Below are 27,417 nucleotides of genomic sequence, written 5' to 3'. Positions count from 1 at the left end.
ACAAATACAACTCGCTTCTACTCTTTGTTGTCCCCAGCTTACCCTTACAATAGATTTTCTTGTTACTTGGAAATGAAAATTAGGGAACAGGTGCATCGAAGGAATGATTGCTGTAGCTGGTTCTGTGCCAGCTGCAGTGGTTAGAGTAATAGATTCATTAAGGTTGCAAAAGACCTCTGAGATGATCAATCCAATTGTCATCAGAAGCGATTAAAAATATAAAAGAAAAGTCAGTGAGCAAGTTTTCTTCGGTCAGTAGTGCAGCCTCTTCAAAGAGAAGCAGGCTTGTCTCCATGAATGAGGCACAGAGGGCTTATCATCCTTCTAAAAGTTTTTGTTTAGCATGAGGTGACCATTATCCTCTTTTCTAGCAATCACTTGCTAAATCTGGTAATAGCAACATTAATGTCAACAGAGTTGGACAGGGACACCAATGGAGAATTTGTCCCGCTACATCTTTGCCACCATTCAGAATCCCCCAAATTCCCATAATCAAGTTGGGAGAAACTTTCAGGCAATCCATTCTGCTGTAATCCCGAGGCACTGCTGCAGACTTGGGAGGAAATTGTTAACCTGGTCTGGGTTTTCTGAAGCCAATTTGTTTGACAAAACAGCAAGTTTTGTCAGCTTTGGTGCTTCTGAAAAGAGGATTTGTCTGATTCAAATGTGCTGTGTGATCTCACATAAATGAGTGGGAGCCATATAAAGCACTATACATTGCTTAAGTTGTTGGAGGCTTTGCACAGTTTTGTGTCTGCAAACTTAAATTTTATTCCAGTCGATGGGGGCTTGCAGTCAACCTTGATTAAATTTGTGAAAGATGAATAAGAGCAACAGCTGATCTACAGCTGCATGTGTAAAGTCTAGTTAGAGTTTAGTATTTGCAGGGAAGTCCTGCACTGATTATTTTCCAACGATCACATGCTTTCCTTGAGTAAACTGTAGTCATACAGGAAAAGGCAGATTGGATCAAGGTACTACTAAAAAGTCATACAGTCTTTTAGCAGGATTAAGCTAAGCCTACAGACATAAAGATACCTGTTTCTCTTTATGCAAGAAGCACCTCCTCTGATGTTAGTGGCAGCTCACCACACACTGACATCAGAAGTGAAGCTGTGGCACTCACCAGAACCGTTTCTAGAGACAGTGGATGACTAATTAAGGAAGGTCACATTTGGATTCAGTGTCGGCATCTGTCTACATCTGTGCATCTGTTCGGTTCAGCAGTAATTTCTGTAGAAGTGTGTTGTTTATCATCACTTAGATTGTAGAGATGAAAAGACAGAGATAAAGGAGCCAGGAACCAGTTCAGAGCATTTCTACCGCTACCTGTTTTTGGATCTTTTCTGTTTTGTGAGGTATGGTAACTGCTCACAAGTGAGGCACAGAATCACGTACCATTTCATTTGCAGATATGGCTTTGACATGTAGAAATTTGGATTCAGAGTTCAGAAAACTGGGAAGTGTGAGCAACCTGTCCTTCCTCTGGCAGTGAGTTCCAAGCCATAAATGAATTAAAATTAAGGTGGGAAAACTATTTCAAAAGCAACAGCATATGTTCTACATAGTGTAAATCCGGTGAGCCAAATAAATCCTTGGTTTTGGTCTGGTCCAGTCTGACAGAGGCCATGTAACAAGTTGTTTTCAGCAGAACAAAGTAGAGTGCTTCACCAGCTGTGAGCAGTGCAGAGGAATGAAAGTCTATTTTATGAAGCAGGGTAGGATGCAGAAAGGGAGCACTTCAGCTTTCCTCTTCAGAACTCATTAGTCTGTGTTCCAGCTGTAGCAGACACGCTGGTCTGATCTGTTTTGTAAACTAATTTTGCGCCAGTTTGTTGTTCCACACTTAGATTCTTGTTAAATACCCTTCCTACCAGCCTGTGTATTTGTGTGCCTGTACTTTCTGGAGTCTGGTATAGAAATTACATTATTTCTGGCTTGAGTGCTTGAAAGTCCTTCAGTTCTGTTTCCGTTCTTATACCTAACAGCATCTGCCTTCCTAGCCTTGTCTGGGTGACCACAGAGACAAAGGCAGAATGTAACACAGTACTGAAAATCTGATAAATGGAGGTGAATAATTAGTTTTGTGGTGGAGCCATAGCAGGTTTGTTTTTAACTCCATCCACTCTCTGCCTTTCTGTCTCCATGTACGTCTTCATAATCTCTGTTACCGTGGAACATCTTTGCAAGTTGGCATGAGCCCTTACAAACCTCACTTTGTCGTCTTGATTTGTAAGTCTGCAGTACTTCAGATTTCATGTAAGTCCCATTCATTTGGGTCTTTGTGCTAGGCATGAGCAAAGGGCAAGCAAAATTAGCTTCTCTGACATTTTTGCCCTGGCAATCTTTACTGGAGTTGCCAGCAAAGCTTTTAAGGTGGAATCTGTGCATTCCAAGCACGTTGTTATTAAAAAGGTCACAGAGCTCATCAGCTCCTCTATTATCTTGTTTTTGGAGCTAGATGAAAAGCTAAAATGGTGTAAAGTCTACTCCACTTTTCTTTGCGTATTTAAAATATGTTAATAATTACAGCTAATGTTCTCAAAGTTAGAAGTATTATTTCTCATGGTTCTTGATTCAAAGCATTATGGTATAGCAGTCAGCTTGTCACAGCTTTGACAAACGCTTTATTATTCTATTTAAGGAATCTGTATTAATCTTCAAAGAAAACAGCTTAGTTAATTTAGAAGTCAAGAAGAGAGGCAGCAGTCACATGAGCTGTTAGTGCAATAGATTTCCATAAAATATCCCTCATAAAATTGTAAGCTTTTGGGACAGATTCAGTAATATCACGTTCCCTCTTTTTTTTCTCCTGCACGTCAGTTCCCACAGAGGATGGTCATTAAAAGTAAGTGCTTGTAAATTCAGAGCCACCTGACCTGCCATAATACATAGTTGGGGTTTTTTTTAATAATCCCATGTAGAAAAGAAAAAAGAGCAAGACAGTTCATCAGTGGGTATTATTGCCTGTATGGGAGCTGATATAGCTACGTTTGGGTTAATGTTCCTCAATTCGGAGAGAGAACTTTCTTAGTCTCAAAGCAATTATTAAATACTTTTACCTTTTCATTTGCAGGCTGATGGCAGAATAATGCAGTCTCCTGGGGGATGGGGAAAAATCCCAGTATCAGGGATATTAAAATAGTGCCTGAATAACAATTGCATGAGGTCCTTTAGCATTGACCAGTTTCATGCCTTGGGTTTCCTTCTAGAGAAAAAGAATTTTGACTGTAACAAGGGCTACTCCGTCATTGTGGTTATGGAGCTATTCCTGAATTTCTCTGAACTCATTTCTGTCTGATTCCTGTAGCCATCACCACTTTTGCCATTTTCATTCCTGCTGACGGTTCCCAGACTTTTCTTTGTAGCACCCTGGAAAGCCATTGGTACTGCTTCAGCTTGCTGGGCATAAGTCCATGAGCAATCAAGAGGGGATTTATATACTCTACTCCAGGAATTGACATCTTCTTTTCCTACCCTCTTATTCCCTCTTTCATAGATGGTGGGCACATGCTTTTTATCAGCTATTTTGTCTGGGTGCTCAGATCTCTGTATATGTGTGTGCAGAAATGCCAATCTTGGTGTACCTTTGAGGAGCTTAAAGCTGCTCCATACCCAGACAGGCTGGGTACTGCACTGCCCAGCACAGCTACCCAGCCTCCAGCAGCATGGGCAGAAGAGATCAGGGCTGCTTGCAGCAGCAACGCTCATTATCTCATTTCCTGTTGAGCTCCTTCACCTGAAGGTGTTTGTGCACACGTGATGGGACTCCATGCAGAGATCCCTGAGCTCATCTCAGTAGAGGTGAACAGGGATGCTGTGAGGAAATTGTGATTTGTGGTCATTTGTCTCCTAGGCCATGAGTGTGTTAGTCTTTAGGAGTGAAGCCAAATTACTGTAGCCCATATTCCTACAAGACCTGTGTTGAGCCAAAGGATTTTAATTGGAGGAAAGCATCCAAGACATCAAGAAATGAAACTGTTTGCTAGCAGTGGAAATGGAAAAAGACCAGTGTGCTCAAGCTTTGTGCAAGGGAAAGGAAATAATTTAAATGACCATTTTCAAATGATTGTAATGGACCAAGCATGCCCACAAAGTGGGAGGAATTGAAAACACATTAGACAGAGCCCAGGGGGAAATTTCCTTCCCAACCTGAAGAGGGTGAGCAGCATGACACTGTGCACATGATCATCTCCCTGCTTAAAAGTGTTCTCGGCATGCAATTGAGAGGCTGAAGCTTTAATGACCAGGGGAAAAAATCTCTGGTCTCAGATCTCTGAGATGTATATTTTCTGATTCCCAGCAAAGTGTTTCAATGCAAAGGAGAAAGATCTCCTGTTATATGCTATCGGTTTCTAAGAAGCTATGGGTTTTTTTGTTTTTTTTTGTTTGGACTATTTTTTTTCCTAAAATAACCTTGCAGACCTCTTTCCATAACAATTCCATTTTTGGAAATTCTGCTTGAAGAATCTTTCTCACGAAATGGGAACATTTGAAGTGAATCATTTGATTTGCTTAACTCAGAGAGGTTCCTACTACATTTAATTGTAAGCTGATTCTCTCTGATTAGAGTTCATGTCACTCTTAAATATTTAGATACTGTTAGAGGAAAATTTGAGAAAGAACATAGAATAATCATTTCCTTTTTTGCTCTACCTGAAATAGGCTTTTTGTGAGGTTTTAATTTTAAAGCACTAATTTTGTTTGAGCTGCCAACACGAATAACTTCTAGGGCTTCAAGTACGATCTAGTATTTAAAAATGAAGAACTAAATCAATTAATTCTGTATTATTTTAGAGAATTTACTTACAGTGTTTTTGCTGGGGGAAAAAGGCAGGGGAGAATCCAGTTCTGTGTAGCTGAAGTGTTCACCCTGGTCAATGACCAGCTAAACATGCAGCCCACATTTTTTTTCACGCTTGAAGTATTGTGGCATTTACTGAGGATATGTTTGCTGAGATTTTCTTGTAAACTGACCTGTTGGCTTGTATTCCCAAACATGCACACCTAGAAGGCAGGAGTCTGAAATCTGTGTTTGGTTTCAGGACATCAGTAGGATGAATAGTTTCTCAGCAGTCCATGAAAATCAGACCATTTTAGGAGACGCTCCAGTTGCAGTCAGTCATCCATTTCCCACGTGGATAAGCTAGAAAATGTGAACTTGATGTCTATCTAATAAGCAAGTACTGTCTGTTTTCACATCAGTTCTCTCCCCCTCATTTGTTGGCTGGTAGCTATCCATCTTCAGCTGATTTTCTTATTTTTTCCAGCCTAACTGGCTATGACACCAGACAAATTACTAAGCATTTTGTCTCCATGATTAATCAGTGAGCTTTCGTTCTTGGCACTGAGTTTAGCATTGCTTAGAGGATAAATAAATAAATCAGATATTCTTGACAACTGTAGAATGATTAAGAAAAAAAAATAAAAGCCACACAACAAGAAGCTGAATGATCCCTTCAGCACTGTTTAACGTGAAATCAAAAGTACATGTTTTGTTTGGCTTGGACAAGTGCACATGTTAACATTGAATCAACATTACTGTTTCCTTCTTCCCACTGCACTTGAATCCACTGGTGGTTAGTACATGGCACTGAGAGCCTTCCTTCATCTGGATTTCGGACGGGTTAAGTCGGAGTTGCAGTTTCTATTTTGAGGTGTGGTTTGACTTTGAAACGGAGGGTATAAAAATGGACATAGCTCTCTGTGAATCACAGTCCTGCCTGTTGACCTGAGGGACCAGGACCTCTTTTTTCCACTTGCCGAGTTGGTGTCATCCAGGGTCGCTGTGTTGGTTTTGCTTCTGCCCATTGCTGTACCACCACATTGCTAACTCATCGCAAGGGCAAAATCTGTTCTCCTTTAGAATCTGGTCCGTGTTCTTGTTGCTGATGGTGACGCACAACACAGCTGTGTGAAAACTGTTGCCCAAAGGCTTTTCCTTGTAGTCATGCAGCATCAGGCAGGCCTCCGTTTGCTCCCCCAACCCGGGAGCAGCTGCAGGTCCAGTAGCTGGAACATCTTCATGTGCTCTGAGCGGTTTTGGCCTGAGGGAGGAAAACAAAAGCAAAGTTGCATATCTCCCAGTTACATTTCTCTTATGTTTTGGAACACAGGGTACAAACCCTGTGCCTGTGACCCTGCTTGTCAAGTATACAACCTCTCTTAACTTCAGTTAAAGTCGAGCCAAGATTTCAGAGGAGAAATTTTGTTTCATCCCATGCAAAATGTCCTGTTTTGTGGTATTTGGTCTGTTAGGTATGGTAATACTAAACATATAGAAGTGTGTGTGCCTTCATACGTTTTTCTCTGGGGCCTTCTAGCCACTTAAGCTATGGGTGACCATGAATACACACACTCAGTTCAGGTGGCCCCAAAGGAATTGTGAAACATTTTGGCTATTACACACAGAAATTACAATTTCTGCAGTCTTATTTAAGGAAACACATTTTTTGTGTGTGCATGCAGTATGAGGAGATGGAAGAAGACTCTTATGGGGTTCCTGCTGAAAAAATATAAAGCAAAATGCATTGGGCTCCCTTAGCCAATCCCCAGCTGAAATAAAGAGGTGCAGCTGTGCCGGATTAAATACGTGGTTGTCCCATGTTAGCGGTCAGAGTTTTGTATCTCAAATAACGTGTGCCAGCAGTCAGCTGAAGCATTTCTCTTATCTCCATTTCCATAAATTTATACTGAAAGCCAAGTGTTTTTCTAAAACTGTTCTGTCTGCCCGATGACACAGCAGCACAAACATTGCCGTGGGTTGGTAAGGCTCTCCATCCGCACCTAGCAGTGAATGCTCCGGAAACTCCTCTGCAGTGTCGTTCTCTGCATGCTTTGAGTTCTTAAGATTTGCCTGTTTCCTAACCCTTGTGTCCTTTTCCTCTCTTACAGGGTTTTGAGGATCCCAAGGACAAGTAAGCAAATTCTCTTCTGTCATATGCTGTTACGTTTGTGGGTTTTGTGTTGTTGGTTGTTTTTTTCTTCTCAAAAGGACAAAAATTAGTGCCCAGCAGCCAATAGTGCCTGGACCCCCCAGTGACTTCTCCTGTAGGGACAGCCAGTCTGAGGACACGGGGTTGACTGATGTGCAGTCAGAGCTGTCACTGTCTCAAAACATTTATTGATTTGTCTGAGTCTAGCTGGCATTTGGAATTAAAACATTTTGCTGCTCTTTCCCACCCCACCCCACCCAGTGTTATTCAGTGTTTGCTGTTTTGACAATATCCCAAGAACAAAATCATCATGAAAAGTGTGTCTAGCAGTGTTGAACATTTCCAATAAGAACAAATTATGTATGTCTAAATGACATATATAGTTCCTGAGTGCTTCTTATGTATGTACTTCTAATTATTACATAGTACTAATTTCTACATGCAAAAGTAAACGCAGAAATGACAGTTCATTTTAAAAGGTGAATTCATAATTTCATGCTGTAAAATGCAAGCAAGCTAGAGCAGCATTTTGATCTATTTCATATCTAACAATTTTTTTAGTGGCAAAAATAGTGATAAAACATGAGTGGTATTTGGTGGTAAAAAAAATCTCTTTTGGAGGAAGAAAAAAAAAATATAGTCCCTTTCTCACTTCCACAGCTGGACATTACAAAAAAAATTTCTTGTAGTGAGGGTGTCTATAATTATTTCTTGTTCAGAACGACTGAATGGCATTGATTGTAAGCTTGCTCAGGGCAAGACGGGTGACAGTAGAAGAGACTGATGCCTGAAATACGTTGCTATTGCTCTTTATCACATTTCTCAGGCTGCCAATAAGGACCTGGCAGGTCTGTGTATGCTGGGGCAGCTGAATGCTTCTGTGGCCCTAAATAATGTGCCTTTAGGGAAATTCACGTTATGATGGCTGAGCACTGAGTGCAACTCCCTAGAAGTAAAGGAATGTGGTAAGACTGGACATGACAATACTTGGGATCTTCTCCTCCTCTTGCCCTTCACTGCAAACTCTGTTTTAATAACATTTACCACTGAGCACCATGAGATGTTTCGGTGTGGTGCAGGGTATCTGGGGAGAATCTTGTGTCCATGGCTGCTGTGTACTCAACTGATACTGGATATATTTTGGAGGAAAAAGATCTAACAGATTGCAACAAAATAATTGTGAGGAATACAGAAATTTTTAAGTATTCTTCATGAAATAGGGTCTGTCCTTACATTTCACGTAAGAGAACATAAGTTCTCCTGCCTTGGTGCTGGGCTACGGATGAGTCACTCAGTGAGTGAGGAATGGTTTCTCCACAGGTGGGTACTCCAAGGATGGTCATGTCTCTCCTCCATCCTGCAATTTGAAAAGGTTACTTGAGCTGCTAAGTGCTGGCAAGGATTACTCTGTATTTACTAGTGCTGTTTGAGTGTGCCCCTATCTTACTATACAGATTGCAGGCTTTTTTCACTCCTGCTCCACACACACAAAAAAAATCTCCTAATTGCCTTAGATTCTCTTGATCCAGCAATCTGTTTAATTCAGGGATAAAGATGTGGCTAAAAAGAAACCACCTCTGCCAGGAAATGTTCATGGCATTGTTTAAATTAGACACCAAGCACTCAGTTCTGTGCTTTCACATGCAAAAGCACAGCTCTTTTCCAGCAGCAAGGATGAGGCACCATGCATCTCTTAGAACAGGACCTGACACTCGCCTGAGTGAAGATGTAGTCATTGAACCTAGGCATGAGGCATTTACAATTATGGCATATATGTAGTTCTGGCAGTTCTGGTCACGCTCTCACACTCTTCATTTGCAGGAAGTAACTGAATAAGCAGAATGTTTTTGGATTATTTGAAGCCAACTTCTCTGGGTCAGTTGCTAGCTTTCACATGCACAAGCAGAGTGCAAAAGCTGCTCCCACCTCTGTTCATGTTGTTCCCATCCCTTGTAACAATTTTCTTTTGGCTGCATTTTGTACAGATCTCAACAGCACTTTTAAGAGGTGTTTCTGAAAGTTTCTTGGGGGCCTGAAATCTCTGCTTTTCCCCTCACACACTATCAATATATGAAAACGCATTTCCACATATGAATTTCATTACTCCATGGCAGTAGCTCCACTCTGACTTAGGAGCACAGCCTTCAGGGCTCTCCTTAGAACAAGAACATTTGCTCTTTTGACTCAGGACTCATGCAGATGTACCCAGACTTACTGTACAGTAATGAATAGGGGTACAACAGTCAAGGATGCAGAGCAGACGCCCCACCAGCAGAGTATGTGCAGGTGATCAGGCGTCCCTGCTGTTTGCTCGAGTGTGGCTACCTTGCAATGAACATCCCTGCAAGGTCACCTAAAAACTGCAGAAATGTGTTTACATAAGCTGCAACCACAGAAGATGTAGTATGAGAAATGCCCTCCGCAGTACGATGACCTGTTACAGAACTGGAGACAGCCGTGACCAAAGCCTATGCAGATTTTTCTTTTCTCTTCACATCCTCCTGAATGTTGCTGTTCAACTGGAGGTTGAAATGTGACTGAGGTTCACGAGGATGCTGAGCCAACTCTTTGCTCCAGTTCTGGAGGAAAATGTATTGCCTCTCTCATACGTGTATGAAATGACTGAATGTGAACGACCCACGTGTGTAAATAACTCGCAGGATCTTGGAAGACATTCTGTAAATATGAACCGTAATGATTTCCTTACTCTTTTTTATGGGTCCAGAAGACAGACTTGTGAGGACGGGCTGAAAAGTAAGCAGCCACTTGCTGATTGCTTAAGCAGACGTGCTTCCTCCAAGGGAGCATCTGGAAGTAAATTGAATTTCCTGTCCTTCTAGGGAACAAAACTTCATTATAGTTTCAAAGAGGAATACATGACCATCAAGGAACTAAATAACTACAGGCCAAAAATAAAAACAACTGTTTTGCTCCAACCCTACTGAACTATTGATTGGGTGAAGCAGTAGTGAGTCACCAAGGCAAGGTGGACAAGCTGCCATTGCCACATGGCCGTGGAGAGACACCAACGTGTTGGAGCAGCCTGGCTGGCCAGGGGCAGGAGAGGTGGCAACGAGCCAGTAGGCCTGGTCTGCCTTTCTCTTGGTGAGAGGTACATGGCAGAGCAGAGGCACAGAGTGCCTCTACAATCCTGCCATGTCCAGCAAAAAGCCTTTCCTTTGAGACGGGGCCTTCAACCTTGAGCATGGCATCATGTTCTGGTTTGTAGGCTGCGCTGAGCAGCCTCTGCTCACAGCACAACCCTGCCAGTAAGTCCAGCAGCAGCCTTGGGCATTGTGCCCTGTCCTGCAGTGCAAACGAAACTCAGAACAGAAAGCACTGCAGCTTCCCATCCTGCTGGTCAGAGCCTGGGACTTTTTTCCAGAGTGCCAAAGGTGAAGGTCACTCAACATGAGCTGGAAGCTGCATTCCCACCGTGGGATTTGCACACAGAAATAGCTGTCCATTGGAATATACCCCTGTGCAACTTCTGTGTCCTTGGCAATCATGTAAACAGAACAGAAAAACAGCACTTCAGAATGCGCTTTTAATTTCTGCCCATGGCTAGTTTTAAGGCAGACCATTAAAGTGGCATCAACAAGTGACTAAATTTTAAGAAGCAGCAATAAATTTTTGGGAGGTGCTTCAGGTTCCCTGACTGCATGTGCAAATTGCCTTGGGGCAATTAATTTTTTGATGTTATTTTTTTTAACATTTTTCAAAAACCGTAGATGAGCATCAAAAACAAAACGGCAACAAAGATTACAAGCAATCTTAAAATCTTCCAGATATTTGGAAAGCAGAATCTAATTTATGTTGGGGAGGGTTTTTTGCTACCTTCTCCCTAGCTCAAGTGAATTAAGTATCTTGTAAACAGGAAATATTGTCTGCTTCTCTTACTCATAAAAACTGCATGAGGGAAGCAGTGGGGTGTCAGGCCACATTTTTTCCCCACGTTTGTTTTTGTCAAAGGTTTGTTCTGTAAACAATTTTTTTCTCAGTAATGGAGAATTATTCAAGTTCTGAAATTTTTGCAGACATCATAGAATCGTTGGTGTTGGAAAAGACCTCTAAGATCATCTAACAGTCCAACCATCCACTTACCACCAATATTGCCCATTGAATCATGTCTTTAAGTACTGCATCTACCCTTTCCATTAACACCTCCAGGGACAATGAGTCCACCACTTCCTTGGACAACCTGTTCCAATGCCAACTTCTCCTGCTATGAAGAAATTCTTTCTAATATCCAACCTGAAATATCCAACATCATTATAGACACAATTATAGCGAAGCAGTGAATATGGCTGGTTACATAGATCATTGATAGTGCAGCAGGGAAGACTAAGTCTAAGGACTAGTGGAGGGGAATTACAGCCTAGTTGTGAGGATGAAGCACAGTAAAGAGACTCCAAAGCAAGAAAGCTCCTTGATTTGGAGGTTGTTTAGAAAAAAAAGGCAAATAAATGAAATTCTTTCACTGGCGTGCTGTCAGTGCGCAGTGCAGCTGGTCTAATTTTCCTCTCAGCTCACAATCCATTTTCCAGCTCAAAGTTGTCATAAGCAAAATGCCATTAACCCACAGTTTGTTATAGAGTCAGATGATAACATGTGGTTAAGAGGAGGCAATTATCTTACCCTCTTATGTTCCTTTTTTTTTTTCTTTTTTTTTTTTTTTTTCCCACATCCTCAGGAATACACAGGAAAGTATGAACCCAGAAGATGAAGTGGATGAGTTTCTGGGCCGGGCCATTGATGCCAGAAGTATTGACCGATTACGCTCTGAGCACGTGCGCAAGTTTCTCTTAACATTCAGGGAGCCTGACCTGGAGAAAAAGGTAATGCCTTGCCACCCAGGGAGCCATAAGTGCTACTGAGGTTCATTATTCTGTCTTTAGGAACCCATTTTAAGCGACAGTTAGAGTTCTCACTCACACAGATTTGGGAGAGGAGAGTAGTAGACCAGGAGTCCTGAATAGCTGATGGCTTTCAGATATCTTTGTGTTTTTGTTTTTTTTTTCATCCCAGCGCAGATCCTTGGGATACTTGAGCAGTTTCCATGTTAAGCTCACCATTTAATGGATAAGATTTCAGAAATTAAGTTGGCACTATTTATTTCGTTTTATGTAGAAATACTCTTTCAATGACTGAAATTCAATGAATTGCAGCCTACTGTGAAAACAGACTTTCGCAGGACTTATAGCTATTCAATGAACCTGTGTGGGATCAAGTAAAAGCACAAGCATGTAATTTACCCCCACTCCTCTTCAATTTTATAGCTGAAAACTGCTAAGGAAATTAGCAGTTCACCTGTTCTCAGCACCTTTCATTTTGTGGTTCATATATTGAGACCGTTTGTACTGAGAACCATGCTTCAAGCTAAAGAAAGCATCTTTGGGAATTGGATGCAGCTCCCATGTGACTGATATGTTGACAAGTAGTTGGAAAGAGTGACTGTGTGAAAACCACAGCATCCTTGCACTATCGTTAGAGTGAGCCAAGCTGTCTGCACAAAAGAAAACAAGGTTTTCTCATTAGCAGCATTCATCCTTGTTGGAGGAAGCTTCCCATAGAAGAAGTTCATGTCTGATTATAGTGACCTATTATCCTGGTCCCAAGTATCCTCATTTCTGTTGCTCTGATGCAAGGACCAGGCTTTGAACCCTCTCTCTATCCAGCTGTATTGATTTGTTCCCTGGTCTTTGGAATATTGTAAGGGTTTGAACCATTACAGCTTGCCCAGGGACCAGGGGAGTTTGTAGTCTTAGTCTTTTCCTACTGGCAGTTCTTTCCAAGAACCTAAATGGAAGCCAAGAAACAAGTGTTTGTTGGTTGGGTGAAGGCAGCAGCCAATTTTTCCACTAATGTAACACTTTGCTTTTTGTGCAGTACTCCAAGCAGGTGGACGACAGATTCGGAGCCTATGTGGCTTGTGCCTCCCTAGTCTTCCTCTTCATCTGCTTTGTTCAGATTATAATTGTGCCACAGTGAGTATCTTATCACCCCTTTGCTTCTATCTGCTCCCCCCCATTGCTCCCCCAATATTCTAGCCTACATTTCTTTGTTGCTTTTTTCTTGAGAAGTCAGAGCACCAAGGGGAAAAGAGAATCCTTAAATAATTCATTCTTGAGTTATGTGTGATGCTTATTGTTTCCACTCATTTTTAGTGCATATTAAACTTCCTCATTGGCATGTAAGTCTTTCAGTTTTGCCAGCAAGAGTTCTCTTACATTTACCTCCACTTTACAAAATTTGATTTGGCACATTTATAAAGCCGTGGAAAAACAAATATCACTAAGCTGTAAGCTTACTGTGCCTATTGAGGCATAGTGTGCATTCACAGCATGAGTTTGGTCTGTCCCCTTATCTAAATACAATAGAACAGAGAGGTGAAAAACCCATCACAGTCTCACTGCTCAGAGTGCTGAGGTTTTAGGGTCTGCTTCACAGGTGAGGTTTAACCTCTTGTGCATTTGTTCTTCTGGATTCAGAGCAGCCATGCAAGAAGAAGAAAAGTACAAAAGGCTACACATGCCTAAGCTTTGATAGCTTACCCAGGGTTTAAGGGATGCAGTCATTTCTTTCCCCAGGCAAGAGAGGGACTGAAGTGGAATAAGCTCCTCGGGGCTGTGGCGCACAGTGCTTTTGAACCACTGCAGTGTGTTCCTGCATCTGAAAGGAACAGTGTAACTCTCTGGATCTTTTCCAGCAGTGAGCTCTGCAGATATGGTATTTCTTCTCAAAGAGTTCATGAAAAAATCCCTTGAAATTAAAACATGTTGGTATTTCCTGTGCTCTCATTTAGTAACAATAATATATCATTCACTGAACGCTGCAGTGTTGGAAATAAATTTAGAGTTAGTCATTTTTAATCTGAAGAACAAGATCTCAGAAGCTCTAACAATGCTCCAAATTCATCTTCATTACAAGAAGACAAAAAATTTTTATAGAGAGTTCCAGTGCTTTTGTTTGTCATTACAACTGCTTCTACGTCTGTTCACACTGCACTTCTTTTCAGAGTAGAGATTGGTTTGTACCATTCAGAGATGTTTGGAAGGTCATAGAAATAGTGCGTGGTCTATTGTTTGAGGTCATTCTCTCTCCCAGGCAAGAGGACATTCACTTCTGCTCACAGAAATATTAGATCAGCGAAATAACATCAGTGTAAATGCATTATGTAAACAGACAGATCTGCTTTGGGAAACTAGAGGTTAAAACTGAAATCAGATAGATCCACACTGTAGCTAATGGCCAAAATATTCTTAGAGAGCTTGGCCTCGCTTACTAATGGCTTACACTTTAGATCTGCTGGCTGGATATTACCCCTTTGAGCTCTCACATGCAAAGGCTCTCTACGAGGCTTTGTGGTTCTCATCAAACTCCCAAAGCAGCCACTAAGCTATCTCCATAAAACCCAGTTCAACATTGAAATGACAACTTGACACTTTCTGATCTGCACCAACCATATGGCTGACTCTTTCATATTACAGGCAGTGTGGTATAAATGTCACGCTGCTCCATCCCCTTCCTCATGACCTGGAAGGGTGTGGTTAGCACTTCTGGTAAGTTTTTAGGCATCCTTAAGTAGCCTGATCTGTCTGAAAGATAATTTGATTTGAATTAAAATAAAATTTCATGGTTTAAACGAGGATCAGATACATTTTCCCACTACTTTAGGGTTGTTTTTTCCAATATTTCAATTGCATAACTTTGGTCTTCTGTTGAAGGTAACAGTTAAGCTGCAATCGAAACCACAGGTGTGTATGTGTCACCATCAGAGCTTCAAAGGAATTTGAGTCTGACACTAGAGACAAAATGGTGATGGTGACTTGCGATGATTAAGAGGAATCACTTCAGTGAATTTCACCAAGGCTCAAACAGTGAATTAGCAAGTACAATTATCCTAATAGTCATGAGAGAACACAGAGACCAGCTGGCTTTGGTGTGGTTAGCCTTAATGTCATGTTGCAAGAGTACTTCCTTTAAATTATGAACAAGGCAAACTCCTGGGAGGGGGCCTGTCCTTTCATACTGAGACCAATCACTACAAAATTGTTGTTGAATATCTCCATGATCGAAACACATAAAAAATGCATAGTACAAAGTTAGCCCTGAGGTCCTGTTTGTACTTCAAAGTTGAGAGGAACAGAGAAAGCAGAGGAACGTCTCAAGCTGACCAGGCTAGAGCTGTTACCCCCATCCTTGTGCCATGGTTGCTCCTGTTCCACTCACAGGATGAAGCTCAGACGTGGCAGGGCCGTCCCCACTGAGCTTTTCCCTTGTGTGTTCCCTCAGAAAAGCACCAGGTTTCCCAGCTCTACCTGGGGCACAGATAAAAGAGTTTCATCAGCTTAACATGAAATGTGCCTTCCCTGTGGATTTCACATACACTCAGCTGCACTGCAGTGCACAGCACGCTTTCCTGCCTGGGGTCTGCAGCCCACAGCCAGCAGGGCTGACCCTCTGTAATAAATTGTTCCATCACCTCCTCAAGCACAGGAGATATTTCTCAGTCCCTCTGCTGTCACCTCAGCAGGAAGGTGATTGCTATAAAAGATGCAGCATTCTCTGCTCTGCAGCCTATGTGACTAATTCAAATATGGCAGCCTACCTGTTGGTATTCAAGGCGCCCTGCATCTCCTACTGCTATCCTAATTGGAAAGCCTGTGTGGTGTGTCATAGCTTGTACAAATATCATAGTCTAGAGATCAGACCTGTAGCTTTCTATATGGTATGCATTAAAAATAAATCTCCTTGCTTTCAGCTCTACATTTATGCTGGGTTTTTACCTGACCTGTTTTCTGATCTTGACCACGGTGGTGTTTGTTTCCATCATTTACTCCTGTGTAAAGGTAAGCAATGTGTTTTCTTTGTAGAGTCCTTTGCTAAGCTAACTGGATCAGTAACTTGTTTCTTCAGCTAACAGAGCATGTTTTGTTAGCCATCCTGTCCACACTGTGTGATAACGGTTACAGAAAAGGCTTTGATAAGACAGAATGAACAGCAAACAGATGTTAGGGTTGGCATCTCTTTAGCTCAGCAAGCAGTAATCACTCTGTGGATCTGCATGTCTATTAAGTCCCCACTCTCTCTGCAGGCACTCTCATATTGATATAAGAAGATCACATTTCCCAATGTGGAACAAAACACTGATCACTCGTTTCCTCCCTGCAAACTTCCTGCAGAGCAGCCTGTGCGCCGTCCCCTGCTGCATATGCGTGTTTGGGTAGGCAGATAATCAGAAGTGAAATATCATCAAGGAAAAATGTCCTGGGGGGAAATAAAAGCCATAAACATATATAACTTTATCAGCCATTCTCAGATGAGTATACAGAGCTCATTCTTGAACTGTTTCTGATAAGCAGAGAAATTTGTTGTGTGAAATCTGAAGTCATACTAATTATTCTTAGCGTTTTGTGGTAAAATGGCAGTCAGTGTTTTGGAAGGGTGATAGGCTCTTCTTTTTCACTCATAGGTGTTTGTATTAAACTGCTGATGCTAGTTGGCTTTATATGCTCTTTTGGGGGGTCTTTCTATTCTGTCAGGGTCTGAACATGGAAATCATACAGATTCAGGCACCTCAATCCAAGCTGAGCTTTGTTACTCAGAACTTAGCAGAAAATAACTTAGGAGCATTAATTTTTCTGCAGAAGACAGTTAGGTAATGGATTATGTCAGGCAGATGATTTACCTCCCTTTTGTTATCTTCCCTGTTCCATTTTCAACAGCTGAAGGTGGGAGCTCGACAGACTTGCACCTTTCACCTCTTTTTGGTTTTTGAAAGCCAGATCTGCAGAATCAAGCTTTCCCTCTTGTTTAATAAGAGCTTATGAACTGTTCTCAATGAAAGCCTTAGATTAAATTTGAATTTAACAACTCATGGAACTTCCCTTGGGCTCATGAGATTTCTAAAGGGAGTCAAGCGCAGCATCTCATTGGTCCTGCTTGTTCACCAGCAATGAGATGTGTAAGTCAGAGATAACAGTGCTAATGGGATGACTTGTGTCCCTTGAGCTGAGAACTGGTACACTCAGAACTCTGAAGGATTTAAGCTCACTGACTTGCCACCAGGAGGGTTTCAAAGCACATGGTTGTTTGTCACCCACTTTTACAAGCTTCTGCGTACGGATGGCAACACTCATTTCTTCTGACAAATTCAAAGGTTTTGGTTTTAATTTGGGGACTTTTTGATTTCTTCATTATTACTGATCTGAATTAATGATAAATTTAAAAGGCAAATGGCATTCTTCAATCCTTCTGACCCTGAGAGGATGTTCAGTCTTGCTTTCTTTGCCTTGACCTTCCAAGCTCCTGTAAATGAGGTCTGTTTGTTGGTGCCTGCAACCAACTGAATTCAGAATAACATCAGAATTTAATGGGATTTTATGAAATATTTCCCAAAGTGTGTTTTCAGCATTCTGCTCCAGACCCACAGTGTAATTACGTTTAACATTCAATGTGACCATTGTATTAAATGTACAAATTGCAAATCCTGAAAACATAGAGCCTTCTGGCTCCAGAGCTTTTTGATTACTCCTTTTTATTGCCTCAGCTTACATCTGATTATGAGATGACTTGTTTAGGGACAGGTATTTCCTGCTGTATGGTTGGCTTGTCAGCTACCTGTCTGATGCTTCTGTCATCAAAGATTTTGGTGTTTAGGGTCAGAATTTTTTAATCAACATATTTAGCTAGTGCTTGGTTAAGGGGTATTACTTTATTACTGTGTTGCATGTTGCTTCATGAAGCCTTTTTACCAATACGCAGAAGTGAGGAAGGCAGTTTTACAGACCCTTTGGAGGAAATTTTAAGGCACAGAGATATCAGCATTATTTGTTTTGTTTCACACTTGGATGCGGGATAGGAAAGCATGTGTTTTACATACCAGTGGTTAATTCCACACAAAGTTGGAAAGCAGGTGTTCACCCCAGGATACCAGTGTAAGCATAACTTCTGCCTGTTTGCTATACATGATAAGTGTCTCTTTTCCTTCCTTCCCTGTTTTGGCCTCTCCATCTCTGGCTTTGACAGTGGCCAGCAGGCTCTTTCAGGACAACTTGATCATGTTTTATTTTCTTTTGCTGTCATTATTATCTTCTACTATAAAATTCTCTACGGACTATGAGTTGATCCTTGACCTGCCAACAGTCAGTCTGGCTTTCCAAGTTCCTTCAGCTTCAGTAAACAAGAAAGTTCCAGTTCTTCACTTTGATACTCCGTGAAGACTTGGCCACCGTGAGATTGTGTTCTCTCCCAATAGAGTCTAAGGTCATGAGAACCATGGTCTCTTCACAAATACTCCACTGTCAGACATCTGTTTTGCTACTAACTTACCAAGCTTGTGTTTCTTCTTGAAACCCTTAACTCCTGATATCTAAACTGCTGCATGAAATTCAACTTCTTGCATGTTCCTGGGAGTGCACACGGCAGAAAGTTCAAGTTAGCCCTTACTCTCAAAAAAGAGGATTTTGAGACTGTACCTTGGATAGGTACAGTTTGCTCGCTTGATTCTCTGCCTCCTGAGACTGGGCTAGAAGCTCCTTTTTATTTTATATTTTTCTTCTCAGGCTAAGGAAGAAGTACCTCTGAAAATTGTACTTTTTTATAGACTAATAAATCTCGGTGAAATAAGTTACATAAATGGACTTGCAACATCAAGTTGTCTGGAGATACTGTCTTTCACTCCAGAATCATCTTAACGTACTTCAAAATGTCTCAAAGGCTTTTATTACAAATTGAAAACTCAGAACTTAAAGACTTCCTATTTTCTTGTCATCTCACAACACAGCAGCAATTATCTAAGTGGTTTTCCATGTCCACAGTATATCTTAAGAAGATAGAAGGAAGAAATATTACCTTCCTGTCTATGATCAGCTGTTGCTGCAGAGTAGTTTTTATTTATTGTATTTTATTTTGTCTTATTTTTGTCATGCAAATGAATGGATGTGGATCATTTTCAGTGTTGCACTAGTATTTATTGCTTTGTTCCATTAGGACTTTCACCTGGAACTCAGTGCCCTACTTTCCCCTTCTGTGTTCTGTGCCCACATTCATGGTGGGCACAGTGGTGATGGGTTGACACTTGGACTGGATGATCTTAGTGATGTCTTCCAACCTTAATGATTCTGTGACTTGGCACCTGCATGTTTTTGGAGATTCTTGAGGGAGCTTACATCTTCCAGCAGTGCTTACGCATTTCTGTGAGGAATGAACTGGAATTGACTTTATCCCATTGGGGTTATTTTTCTTGACACAGGTATTTTACGAGAGCTAACAAGCAGGCTCAAGCTTGTGTGGCAACCCAAGTGTGAATCCAGGCTGCCAAAGTCACAGAGTTAGATCCTTTAGCCCAGTTTCTCAGGATACGTACACTCTTGGAGGTGCTATTTCCCATGTTCTGTCCTTCATTCAGGCATGATTTGAGGTATTAAGAGCAGCAGAGGGTGCTGGACAATACAAACCAGTGGGCTAACTACCAACAGTGAGCAGATTTTCACTGTACCATAGCATCTTGATTGTTCTGCTTCTCTTAGAAGGACAGAAGGGATTTTATTTTGTGAGAGCTATCCACTTTTCCTTCTTTTTGTTTTTTTCTCTTTGGGAGTTGTTATAGCCCTGACTTGTGGCTACCTTCATAGAAGGAACATTGCTAGAGCAGAGCTGACCTCCTAGAGCTGAGACAGGTCCCCCGTTCCTACCACAGAGATCTTCCAAACCTCAAGTATTACTGGTCACTGTGAGTGCCTCTGTAAAATGAGAGGTTACACATGTGCAGTGTTCCTGAAGGCTGTTCCTAAGGCAGAGGCTGCTCAGATGCGAGGCACAGCTGTGCTGCTGTGCTCTCCATTGCAATCCTAACCTCCTATGGCTTCTGGCATTTGTTACCTCCTCAGGACTTTTTCCAGCTGCACTTGTTTGCTGACCTAAGGTTTTCCCTATTTTGTAAAGGAGAATCAAGATTAATACAAAAAAAAACCCCAAATCCAACATGTTTTCATTAAACTTCAAGTGTCTTTCATTGATGGCTTTGCTTGATATCTCATGCTTGGTTCACAGTCAGGCTTTTTTGGGGATCGCTGGCAGCAGAGGCTTGAGCCAAGATTCACAGCAAAGCATTCCCAAGCATTACTTAGTGCCTGATTTGCCAAAGAATACAGAAAGAGACCACCTGAGCCCAGGGATTGTATAAGCCTTCCATGGATTTCAATCCATTTTCATCCAGTGCAAATTGGTCAGTACCCCAAACAGACAATAGCCTTCTCCTCCCTCCTGGAGGAAACTCCCACTGTGTTGGCCTCTCTTTTCCTCCTGTGAAAGTCACCAACAAATCAGTGCTTCAGTTGCTTTGTAATTACGTTGTAGGGTCGCTGTGTGGGAAGCTATGCACTGACAAATTGTTGCATCTCTAAAGATGTAAGAGGGAAGGATAAAAGGGAAAAGCAGGACTTTTAATAGACACATTAGTCATAGTTAAATTGCAGTGCCATGTCGCTGTGCTGCTAGCTTCTTTGTGTCTCTAAAAATACCTTCTGGTGGCTTGGTTATTCATGCAGTGTGTGGGGATGGGGAGTTGGATTCTGGAAAACTTTGGCAGTCCTCAGCAGAGTCCTTGGAGCAGCAGCCAGGAAGGGACAGGCATTGCAGGGCCAGCGCTCCCCAGTCACAGGGTGATGGAGGATCTGCTGTGTCCACCTCTTGCTGGGATCCTGAGCATGCTCTGGATTGGTGGTATTGAGTCAATAAAGACAATGGGAAGAGAAAGGGTTTGTTTCAGTGTCTCTGGTCTTGCATTGGTGTAGTGCAAGGAGGTCTGGCTGATGCTGAGGTGTGACCCCTGCAGCACAGCACTCCTCGTTAGGTTTTAGCACAGACTGCTTCTTTCTAGGGTGCAACACAGCACCTGGAGACCAAGAGTGCTGCAGGTGTAAGGTTAAAAGGCAATTAGAAGAAATCTTCCAGCTTTGATAACAGCAAATCTCTGGGATGGGCTGTTTAGGGAAGTGCAGGGATTGCCCTTAGCAGAGGTTATTTTTAGCCCCCTGTGTGTGCTGCAGACAAGCCGAGGCCAGCTGGTTTCTGCATCCAGGGTGGAACAGAGCACAGGGCTGGCCAGGGCCTTTTAACTGCGTTGCTGAAATGGCACCACAAAGTGCTGCAGTATTGCTTCTTGATCAAAGGGATGTAACACTTTTCTTCTTCCTTTTTTTTTAAAAAAAAAAAATAATAATAATTTCTGCTTTTTCAGAAGCTGGATCCAATGATTTAAAAGCTCCAGCTCCTTGTTATTTCAATTACAGGTGGCTTATGGTTTGCTTCTCCCAGCAGGATGAGGGCAGCCCTGTGAACAGTGCTATCACAGCTCACAAACTAAGATCAGGCAGAATGTTCCCCATTGGGAAGGAATAAGCAAATTCCACCACAAGTCCGTCACGTTCCTGCCTGCCTTTGTCCCAGAGCTGTCATCCCATCAGCCGTTCTGTGACCCCTGTGCAGCATCCACACAGACACCGCACTGAAGGATGTGGGCAGCTCAAATGCAAGTTGCAATTTGTTAAATAAGCAATGATTTCATATGTTTATTTAGTCTTTTTTTTTTTTTTTTTTTTTTTCTCCCCCCACATCCAGCTTTTCCCAGCACCACTCCAGACTCTTTCTAAGAAGATTGTACAGTCCAGGACCAATAGTACCTTAGTCGGAGTCTTTGCCATTATCCTGGTTTTTCTGTCTGCCTTTGTCAACATGGTACGTGCATCAATTCCCTCAGCCCACTAAGTTCTTTATGGTGTCCTTATTGACGCATTGCAGCAGCGTGACCCTTACAACCACTGGCTTTAATGTAATCCTGCCTAATGCTCACAGTATCTGAGGTCAGTCCCCTTTTGCTTTTCAGGCACAGAGAGGAAACGGGAGGCAGACAGCTGCATGCTGATAGCCTGCTGTGTGCCTAGCGCTCACTTCGGCCCGCGTTCTTTCCTGATTCTGTAAAAGCTTTTTGCTACAAGTCCACCGAGGCTGACACTTATTCCAGCACGAAGGGCCAGCACGAGGCCTGTGCATCATTTAACTCCCACAGCAGTGAGTGGGACTGAAGTGGTGCATGGGCTTTGCTCTGGCCATCTGCACAGTGCCAAGTCTTGCTCCGAGTGCAGTTATCGCTTACCAGGGGCAGAAAGACTTTGCTTTAAGTTGCACTGTTGGGACCAGGCTGGTTTTGCTTTGCATGCAACCACGTTTGCTGATTTCAGGCTTGGAGGGAGACTGGCTATTGTCTAGGACCCTGCAGGTGCTGGTTTCTCACTTGTACAAATGGCTTCAAGGCTGCAAGTATTTAAAAGAACCACTTTAATATTCTGTCCCCTACATACATCTACTTCAATTTTTAAGAAAGGGAGAAAACTGGAGATGGCCCTGGGACTTGGGAGTAGCTCCAAAGGCTCCTTATGGCTCTCTGCTTTCAGTTACAGCCTCAGCTGAGGCAGTGCTTACTGGTATACATAGTAAAACACAGCCTGGTGATTTAATTTTGTACATCGCTTAATTTCCTTGCTGGAGCCATTTTCAAGGGCTTCTTTAATTGTTACAAACTATTTGCTTTTTTCTTCCTTGTCTGTGCCTTTCAGTTTAATCTCATCTTTTTCTTCAGTTCATGTGCAGCACTGTGGATCTTGCCAGCTGCATGGCTGCAAAATACAACATCACTCCTGACCGGGTGGACATATGCCTTATCAGCAACCTGACTTCCAACTACAGCCTGGGCACATTGCAGGGATTCTGTGACAATCCTTTGCCCAACTGCAACTTTCCAGAGGTACTGCTTGAAATAAATGGGCTGCATTTGTTTGATCTGAGAAGGGGGAGTAAAAGTGTGCAGTAGATCTCAATGATTCAGAGGAAAGGAGGTTGCTCCTGGGTGATCTTATAGGACCAACACAAACTCAGGTGTCTGAAGTTGTTGTCATTAGTCCACATTCATGTTTAAGTTCCCTCAGGGCTGAATAATTGGAAAGCTTTTATGATTGTTTCTAATGGCAAAAAGCAAATACCTTTTACACAGAGGTAGAATACTTTCCCAGGAAAATCACCTTTTTGCTTAGCTATTCAAAATCTTTCCATGATTTTTTAGGTCACAGCTCTCAGGATTTGGGACTTTACGTCATGGTCATCTGGATTATTGGGGATCTCTCAGATTTATGCCTGATTTATAACCATACAGATATCCAAGATGCTACTGATGTCCCTGGTGTCCTACTGAACAGGTTTCCATTTAACCTAATGGAAATATTGTCACAGTCTGATTCAGTGAGGTTTTTCTAACTAGCATTACATTGGCTTTCAACCCTGCAAAGGCCCTGAGTGTGTCCCAGAAAGACCCAGTAGCAAAATCTGGCATGATGGAGAGCTGGAAACAGTCTGTGCCCATCAGAAGGTGGGGAGGAGTGATGATGGCTCAGGATAGGGATGTTTCTAAGCAATGGGGAGCAGCCATTGTGCACGCAGGGGATGCTGTCACCACTTTGAGCCTCTGCTGTTCAATGGGCTAAGGAGGGGGAGACCTGTGCTCTGCAGGGTGGATGTTGGATCTGGTGCTTCTGCTGCCTGTTGCTCCCAGTGTGCTTTCAGGATGTTGTGGGATCCTGCCCTTCAGCCACAAGGAACATCCACACATTTTCTAGAAGCTGAGGAGGCAATTAACAAGCTGTAAAGTGATTTTCTCAAATAGAATATATGAGCTCAGAACATAAGTATATTTATTCTTCAAGTAAGGCTTGCTTTTAACCTTTTTCAAAAGGATGGACTGTCTCAGACACAATCTGGTACACTCTGTCTGTGGAGAGTGAAAGCTTAAAGCCTCACAGATTTGATACCTGGAAGGTGATGAGATGGATAACATGCCTCTTTTGGTTTTACATCTATACCAGCTTTCCCAGGAGCCGTACACTGAGCTCACAACCTGCAACCACATTTGAAAGCACTGGCACGCTAAACATTCAGCGTCAGAATGGCAGAAGTTTGTGCCTGGTGACTGGTAAAGCAAAGCATGGCAGAGGGCTCTGCTCCCACACATCCACACGTGTTGTTCCTGCAACATCTGGTAGAAAAAGTGATCAGCGTTGGTAGGAGCGTGTCCAGCCTGTATCTTGCCAGTGGGTTCAGTGTCACATTAGCAGGGTAATACCTTCCAGTTGGCCTCGAGTGGATGCGTAAGTCACGACAGTGGGAATTCTTAATTCCCTTGGTTTCGTGTAATGTGCAAATACTTGGCTTCAAGGCCAGAATTTTAGTTTAAAACAGGAAGTATTCCAGCATAATTGGTTGATGCTTTCTGCTAATTTAACAGCTATGTCCAGGGTGAGCCTGCACCACAGCTTTTGGGTCTACAGCTGTGAGCCTTGTGCCTCTAGAGTGTAAAACAAATAGTGTTCAAACCAGAACAATATATTTGTCCTCAGTTCAGATTTAACATTTAAATCCCCTGTAATGTTGGAGGATCCCACACGCAGAACCCAGTTTACATGTTCATTCAACTCAACCACATGACTCCCAATCCCTTTCTTATCCCTCTGTTCAGTTTCCTTTGTTTTCAAATTTGATTTATCCTGCTGACATTCATTTTTCTTCTGTTTTTTTTTCCCCTTTTTGTCTTTATACAGTACTTTACCTACAGTGTCTTATTGAGTCTCCTGGCCTGCTCTGTGTTCCTTCAGATCAGCTGTATTGGAAAACTGATCCTTATGTTAATCATTGAATTTATATATGTTCTCATTGTGGAAGTGCCAGGGGTGAACCTTTTTGACAATGCAGATCTCCTGGTTACAGCTAACACCTAGTAAGTGCCTTTCACTTCTGAAATCTTCACCTTATTTCTTTCAGCCAGTGATTCCAGCCATGGGAGTGCCAAGGCCATGGTGCAAGCAAGGCAAGGGCATGGTGGCAGGGCAGGCACAGCTGTAAATTAAAGCCACTTCAACTCTTCAGGGTTGGGGATCACAGTTCCCTTTAAGAACTTTTAAATCTGGGATTTGACTAATGAACTGCCTATTAATAACAAAATATAACTGCAATCAGAGTGGATCTGTGTTATTTTTCTTCCTGAAATGGGGAGCAGTTAGTCATTCTCACTTCTTCTGATAATACAGTCTCAATATAGAAATGTCTTTTCTCAAAAAGAAAAACATCTCCAGCAAATTTGAGGTGGCTCAGGGATGTGATAACGAACCACTGCAATATTTAGACATCTGGTGTGTCACAGCCAGGTTGGGGTTGTGTATGGGAACTGTTGATCACAGCCTGAACCTCTGATTGACCACCTAAGGCAAGCAGTGAGTCAGCTGTGGGAGCACAGGTGAAGGCAGTTCACCTGTGCTACTGGAAGGGGTGAGCTGGCTCCACTTCTCCTAGATCCCATTTAAGTGCTGACTGCCACTGAGGAAGCATCTCTTTCTGGAGATGGCTCCTGGTGGAGTTTACTGCGAGCCTGCGACACTGGTGAGCATTCCTTTATTTTGGTTATCTTACCGTCGCGACAACCTTACTAAGCCTAACCTTTGTGCACCTATTGATTGTACAGCTGGCATCATGTGGTGGTTGACATTTGGCTAGGGATCTCCTTACAGCTGCTTTTGGCCACGTGTTTGCATCACCTTGGTCTCACCATGACATCCTCAGCTGTGGGACCTGGACTGGTTGGGAGTAGCCAGGTGCCTTTTTTTGCTAAAAAGGTAGTTTGTCTTCACCAGGTCACATATTAATCGTGGTTCCAACCTCCATCCAATGACAGGAGAGGGTTGCTCCTCCCCTGAAGGGCACGTCAGGGAGGTAATTGAGGCACATTCATAAACTCGTCCTCCTTAACAGCTTTGGAGTTGGATTGTTTTGTTAACTACTTGTTTTGATGACTTCCCCTTGTGGGCAACAGTTGTGCTTGAGTGTGGGTAGAACGTGAAGTCATGACTTAAGTGACAGCAAAGGATATTTGCATAGGCATGAGAAGCTCTCTAATGGTAAAGATCTGGTAAGGAGAGAGAGAATTGAAGAGGAAAAATTTCCAACACCGATGGTTTAAAGGACAGTTTAGGTAAATTATCAGTCAAGGATTATAGCTAAGGTCGTTTCAGTCTTGAGACAGGAGGGTGATTGAGGATACGTCTGTGGTCCTATGTTGTTTTGTATGCTTAAAAAGCAGCTTGTGTAATTGCTCAAATTTCTTGATACTCATTCAACCCCACAAGCTGGATGTGCCTGGTTACTTCTGTCCTCTGCATAAATATCCTATGACTTTTACCATTTCTGCGTAGCCCTTAACAATTGATGGAGGTGTGACTTTTACATCCATTGGCAGTGATCACTTAAATTATTTTGTTAATTCGTACAAATAAAATCATGTAGGAAACCCCTTGGAGCTTTCTGTGAGGGTGTGGGAGAATGAGGTTTTCCCTCACTTCTTTTTACAGATGTTGTGTAGTCCAACAGTGGAAGCTCTTTCACATTTTCTAACAGAATTCAAGAAACAAAAGGTTTTATATCCCAAATATCATTTAATTCTTGTAAGTCAAGCACTAAGTGAAATTAGAGCACTTAGAAGTATAATTTACGTCATTCCACAATCAAGATGTCAGTAACAAAGTGAAAAAGGTTAGCAGGTTTTCCCAGAAATAATTTTGTGTGGTGCTATATTCTCTCTCATTAAATTGCATTTGTTTTGTCCTGAGAGCCCTAAGGACAGCTGCTTACTGCCCCAAAGCCTGGCAGTCCCTCTGTGCATTTGGGGAGCTCAGAGTGTGATGCGTGGCTCAGAGATGGACCTTCTTGTCCAGCTGGTAGTTTAAAAACAAAAAAAAGGCAATAATGACCTAATGCTACTTTAATTGGTTGTCTGTTGTAGCTCCATAATTACTGTCTGTTCTGCAGCCATTATTGGGCTCTGACTAATTAGAAGTGATGCAGATGTCGCTTCGCACTTCTGTGTACAAACCAACCAGCATGCAAGCAACTGAAGAGCTGACTGCAGTATGTTGGGATTTGCTCATCCTGACTGTAGTGCCATACCAGCACGGTGACACGGGAAGTACAAAGGGATTCAGAGCTACTGTTCACTGCCTTACCTTTATGCTACGCAGGAGATTATAATAACGTGTTGGATTTCAAGATGCGATGGGCCAATGTGAGCTCGTTTGCTGCATTCCATAGTCTGTGTTACTGCTGAGGATTTTAGAGCAAGCATTACACCCACAGTGAGCTGCAGGCTCAGCACAGAGGGTCAGATCTTCCACAGCCTGGTTGTAAGACTGAGAGATAATGAGAGCAGGCAGTCATCCCTGACCAGGCAGTGATTTAGGGGAGCTGAAGAGCCATGCTGCGTGCACCAGACATCTCTAGCTCCAACTGGATCCATCCTGCAATGTAGGAGCTGGCCCCGGAGCTGCGTCCCCAGCCACACACAAGCTGGGCTTCATTGTGTGGTCAGCGCTGGAGCTGGCCAAGG

General features: G+C 42.5%; 1 protein-coding gene across 1 annotated transcript in view; it reads left to right on the top strand.

The window, feature by feature from the left end:
• Window positions 1–27,417, top strand: part of ADCY5 (adenylate cyclase 5) — a 190,245-nt gene that overhangs the window by 152,331 nt on the left and 10,497 nt on the right. The window contains exons 9-15 of the mRNA XM_042827382.1: window positions 6,895–6,917; window positions 11,629–11,773; window positions 12,825–12,922; window positions 15,700–15,787; window positions 21,561–21,677; window positions 22,579–22,743; window positions 24,587–24,762. Of these exons, the coding sequence (XP_042683316.1) occupies window positions 6,895–6,917; window positions 11,629–11,773; window positions 12,825–12,922; window positions 15,700–15,787; window positions 21,561–21,677; window positions 22,579–22,743; window positions 24,587–24,762 (812 nt within the window). The remainder of the gene's footprint in view (window positions 1–6,894; window positions 6,918–11,628; window positions 11,774–12,824; window positions 12,923–15,699; window positions 15,788–21,560; window positions 21,678–22,578; window positions 22,744–24,586; window positions 24,763–27,417) is intronic.

This window comes from Centrocercus urophasianus, unplaced genomic scaffold (genome assembly GCF_019232065.1).
Source record: "Centrocercus urophasianus isolate 14NV4802_14NV808 unplaced genomic scaffold, USGS_Curo_1.0 seq_28, whole genome shotgun sequence".
NCBI lineage: Eukaryota > Metazoa > Chordata > Aves > Galliformes > Phasianidae > Centrocercus > Centrocercus urophasianus.
This window is presented reverse-complemented; position numbering and strand designations above follow the sequence as displayed.